The sequence below is a fragment of the Manacus candei genome, unplaced genomic scaffold, assembly GCF_025592945.1.
Source record: "Manacus candei isolate 608988 ecotype Guabito, Panama unplaced genomic scaffold, ASM2559294v1 h1tg000019l, whole genome shotgun sequence".
Lineage (NCBI taxonomy): Eukaryota > Metazoa > Chordata > Aves > Passeriformes > Pipridae > Manacus > Manacus candei.
In genome coordinates, this window is record NW_026138067.1 from 6,553,061 (window position 1) to 6,557,500 (window position 4,440).

Below are 4,440 nucleotides of genomic sequence, written 5' to 3' on the forward strand. Positions count from 1 at the left end.
TACTGTGTGATTTCATAATTATCTGTCAGACGGACACCATTCCTTCAGTACAAAAACTGGAGACATTCTTTCCCCTGCCCCCACGCCCAGATGCTGTAGTTGCCTCCTGGAAGTGCTTACTGGTCCCTCGGACATGTTGGCATGAATTACTCTCTCTGCAGGTTAACAGAAAATGCTGGGCCTGTTCTCAAGCCCTGAGGGAAAGCTACACCACTCGATTTGTGTTCTGAGACTCAAGCCCCTGCCCTACCAAAAGTGGCCTTGCCCACAGTGCTTATCGGAAACAGCTCCCGGTGAGCAGCACCGGAGATCGGCTTAACAATAACACAGCGTCAGGGATCACGTGCAGAGCTTAAGCTGTGCCCTGGCCCAGCTTCAGTGACAAGGCACGGCCTGCTAGAGATTTTTTTGTCTGGGTTATACTACATGCTACTTGTTCCGCTAAAAAAAAAAAGGGGGGCAATTTCCATGCAGTATCAAAACGTACTAAATGAAAGTTCCTCTGTGAATTAGGTAAAACTGTTCATTAGTTTACACCATTAATTACATTTTAAACCAGCAGGCATATGTAAATTTCTTTTTTGGCATTTCATAAACAACTTTGTTAACTTTAGGTAAACAGGTCCAAAATAAACCGAAATACACTGAAATGACTAAGTGTAATAATCCTTTAAGCGATCAAACTACTCTCCAAATGGCCATAGAAATATATCTTTATATGTCCTCTTTTGAGCGGATGAAGCAGAATATGGCCTTAATGCCTCAGAATAGACAAAATATGTAACTTACATTACTATTTAAATATAAAGAAAAGCAGGAGTCAGCATAAAAATGATGCTGTTATGTAATTTACCCTAAACAGTATGTAAAAATAAACACTTAGAGACTCTAGCACTTCTTCATTTTGCATTGCTGTTTATCACTTACTAGTAACTGGTTTGTACCACATAAAGTGTACTAATTTTTAAATTACAGCGGCAATTTTACAACTTACAATTCATGTACTGTTCAAATGTTAGAAACAATTTACTCAATTCTTTTAAAAACCCTGTGTGAGAGGCTGGCAACAAAACAGAAACAGAAACAAATGGTCAACCTATATGAAGGAAAAGACATTGCTATTTCTGATTAGAGAACCAGATCAAGATTTAAGAAAATGTTGAGAATGGATAAAGATCAAATATTAACTTAAATTTGAAAGATGGGTATCTCATCCATTTAAGCCCCCTTTTGAGCCTTATTCTGACTCAAAACCATAGCGGAGCATTTCACTTGGTGCATTCTTATCATGTTTACCTACTGCCATAGAATACCTTCCTGAAAACACTACTACTATTACATTGACACTTAACCATGAGCCTACACCTCAAGGACAGAAATTGAAATACAAATTTGGCACACCACAATCACTTCAGCTAAATGGAAAACACTTATTTACTCAGATTCTTTAAAGTATCTGAACAATAAATGTTAAATAACTTTTACAGACTCCATCATGATCTTTTCTTTAATAAGAAAGTGGTTTTGTAATACAGTTATCATTTATGAACATTATTTTCTAACAAAATATGATGGAAAATCTTAGTACCTCACTGTATTAGATTTCCTGCTGCCTATGTGAAGACTTTACTTTTGCAATATTGCCCAAATAAATAACCACTGAAAGTTTTGAGAGATTGAACTGTTTTTATTGAGAGTATTTTAACCACGGAGGCAAGAGTTAAAATAATGCTGAAGTTTACCTGAACTTTAATTCCTGCTACTAAAGCTGTAAGAACACTTAATGTTGTACTACATTCATGAATCAGACCTGAAATTTGTGGAAGCACAAAGACACTTCAGTACCAAATGCCCTAACTTGGCATAAATGAAATCAGGCTAATTCTGTTTTGTTTTTTTGTGGTTGGTGTTTGGTTTTTTCTCGAAGATTTTTGAAAAGTTAGTGTTTGACAAAACTGAGAACGTGATGATGGGTGTGCAATGCTCGGCAATGCACTGAGGTACAGGGAGCATAGTCTGCTCATACCAAGTTACTTACAACTATATATGTAAATGAGATTATTCAAGTCATTAGAATGTTCAAGAGAAATTTTTTCGAAGACACAGACTGTAAACGTGAGCATTGCTAATGGTTTTAATTCTGTCAAAACACTTAACTGGTGTAGGTAATGGGAGTGTCAGATGTTGGCTTCTACTGTGCAAGAAAAAAATTTTCACTGTTACCTCTATTTAGAAGGGGAAAACTAAAGAAGCCGAGGGAATCAGTCGGCTTGTCTTCCTCACTCACTTAAGAGCCAAAACCCGATCACTTGTGGGGGGCAAACAGCGATGGCCGCACAGCCAGCATACCCGTGACCCCGGGCTGTCGCAGGCGGGTGCAAGAGGCCGGTGGACGGCGAAGGAAGGACCGTCCTTCCGTCCGTGCGGCGGCGGCGGCGCTGCCCGCGCTCGGCGGCACCTGCGAGGCGCAGCCGGGATCGCTCCGTCCGGAGGTGGCGGTGGAAAAACTGCCCTCGGCGCCCAGCCCTGGGCCGTCCGGGACCTCCCGGCCCGGGGGCAGGGCGGCAGGACGGGTTTGCTCTAGCCACGGGCAGCGCTAGGGGCGATGCTCCGCGGCGGGGACAGCCGGCTGTGCCAGCACACCCCGTGCGGGACGGGGACACTCGTGCCGGCTGCCTGTTCTCAGCGAGTTTCCTCTCCCGTTCGCCTGCCGTGCCTCTTTCACGAAAGTTGCGGCTCTGCCCGCAACCCGCAGCCCTGGCAGCGCCGGGACGATTGAAGCCTCCCGCCTCGGCAGCCCGTGCCCCAGAGGCAGGAGGCGATTTGCATGCGGACTTGTCGCTGGTAGCAGCCACTGCCCGTCAAGCCTGACGGACAAACGCCCCCCTCTTTCCGCCCCCCCGTCCCGGAAAGCCCCTCCCTCGCCCCCTCCCTCGGCGGCACCTCCCGCCGCCTGTCAGTCGGAGCGGAGCGCGGCGCGGGCAGCGGAGGCGGCGGCAACGGCAGAGAGCGGGCGGGAGAGGGAGAGAGAGAGCGAGGAGCCAAGCTCTCCCCTCCCTCTCTCCCTCCCTCCCTCCCTTCCTTCCTCCTCTCTCTCTCCCTCCCTCCCTCCCTCGCTCCTTCCCCTGCTCCCTCCCTCCGCTCTTTCTGCTTCTCTCTCCCTTCATTCTCGCTCTCGTCTCACCCACCCCGATCTCCGTTTGTGTTCCCCTCTTCCTCTGTCACACGCGCACACACTCTTTCCCCTCTCCCTGTTTTTCTGTCATTTGACTTTGCATCTCACGGCAGCTACCGGCTCCTCTATGAATCCCGTCTGTTGATCTGTCACCTTCCCTCCACCCCTGTCCCCTCCCAGCTCCACTTCTGTACCTGGAGCAAGGCAGGAGCGGACGCCGAGCAGCATGTCCCGAAGGAAACAGAGCAAACCCAGGCAGATCAAACGTAAGTTTCCTGAGGGGGGCTCCCTCTAACAGACTTTTATTTATCTCGTTCTTGGGAGACACGAGAGAGGTGGCTGTGGGGAGCAATAGCGGGGGCCGGAGTACGGACCGAATGGTGAAACTTTGCCAGAGAGGCTGAGGATGGGGAAAGGGGACATGAGCGAAAGCCGGGAGCTGCTCCGATACAGAGTGAGCAGGCTCCTCACTGTCTCGGTTTTTTTGCTCATTTGGAGCTCTTGATGCCTCCTCGTAGTCTCCTCAAACTATTGCTCCGTGTTTCGGAGTGGGATCGCTCATGTGTTTTCAAGTTGAAGTAGCGCCGGGAGAGCACACAAACCAGCTTGCGAACACCGCACCTACCACTCAGCAACTTTCTGCGCCTAACGCGTGTGTGAACAGACCCTTGCCGAGCCTGGGCTGCAGTAAGTACTAGAGGATCGCAGAAAGTGTGTGGGGGAAAGGACGAGCAAGTTCCCGCGGGGAGCCCTTGGGCAGCGCCGCGCCCGCAGCGGCCGCGCCGTCCCCCCGGGGCCCCGCCGGCCCCACGCGGCTCCGCGCCGCCCATGTCCCTCCGGGGCTCGCTCCGCACCTACACCCTGGGCACACTCGCCTCTGCTGTTTTAGGGGATTTAACACTTTTGAGCTGTTTTCTGTATTGAGAAACTGGTGGGCTGAGGGCTTTTAGTTGAAAGATACGCTGCCTAACAGTGCTCATAATTCACTTTTCTTGCCTGTGACACACGACAGTCTTAACTTCATAAACTTTTTTGTGCTTTAGTTTATTCATCCCAACAAGTCTAGCTGTCGGGACTAGAAGAAGTGTAAGGCGTTTCAAAAGAGGGTCTATAAATCATTTTGTTATAAAATCAGCGGCATTGGTTTGATGTATCTTCATTCATGTTCTGTATTACAGAACTCCATTCAAAGTAAATCATTATGGGACATGGAGAAGCTCTTTCAGTAGTATTTTCCTTATTGATTTCTGACTCCTGAATGCTTA

The 4,440-nt window shown here is 48.2% G+C and overlaps 1 protein-coding gene across 2 annotated transcripts in view; it reads left to right on the forward strand.

The window, feature by feature from the left end:
• Positions 1–2,773: 2,773 nt before the first annotated feature.
• ZFPM2 (zinc finger protein, FOG family member 2) overlaps positions 2,774–4,440 on the forward strand; it is a 306,310-nt gene continuing 304,643 nt past the window's right edge. For both annotated transcript variants that reach the window (XM_051785155.1, XM_051785156.1), the window contains exon 1: positions 2,774–3,441. In XM_051785155.1, coding sequence (XP_051641115.1) covers positions 3,402–3,441 — 40 coding nt within the window. In that variant the 5' untranslated portion in view covers positions 2,774–3,401. The remainder of the gene's footprint in view (positions 3,442–4,440) is intronic.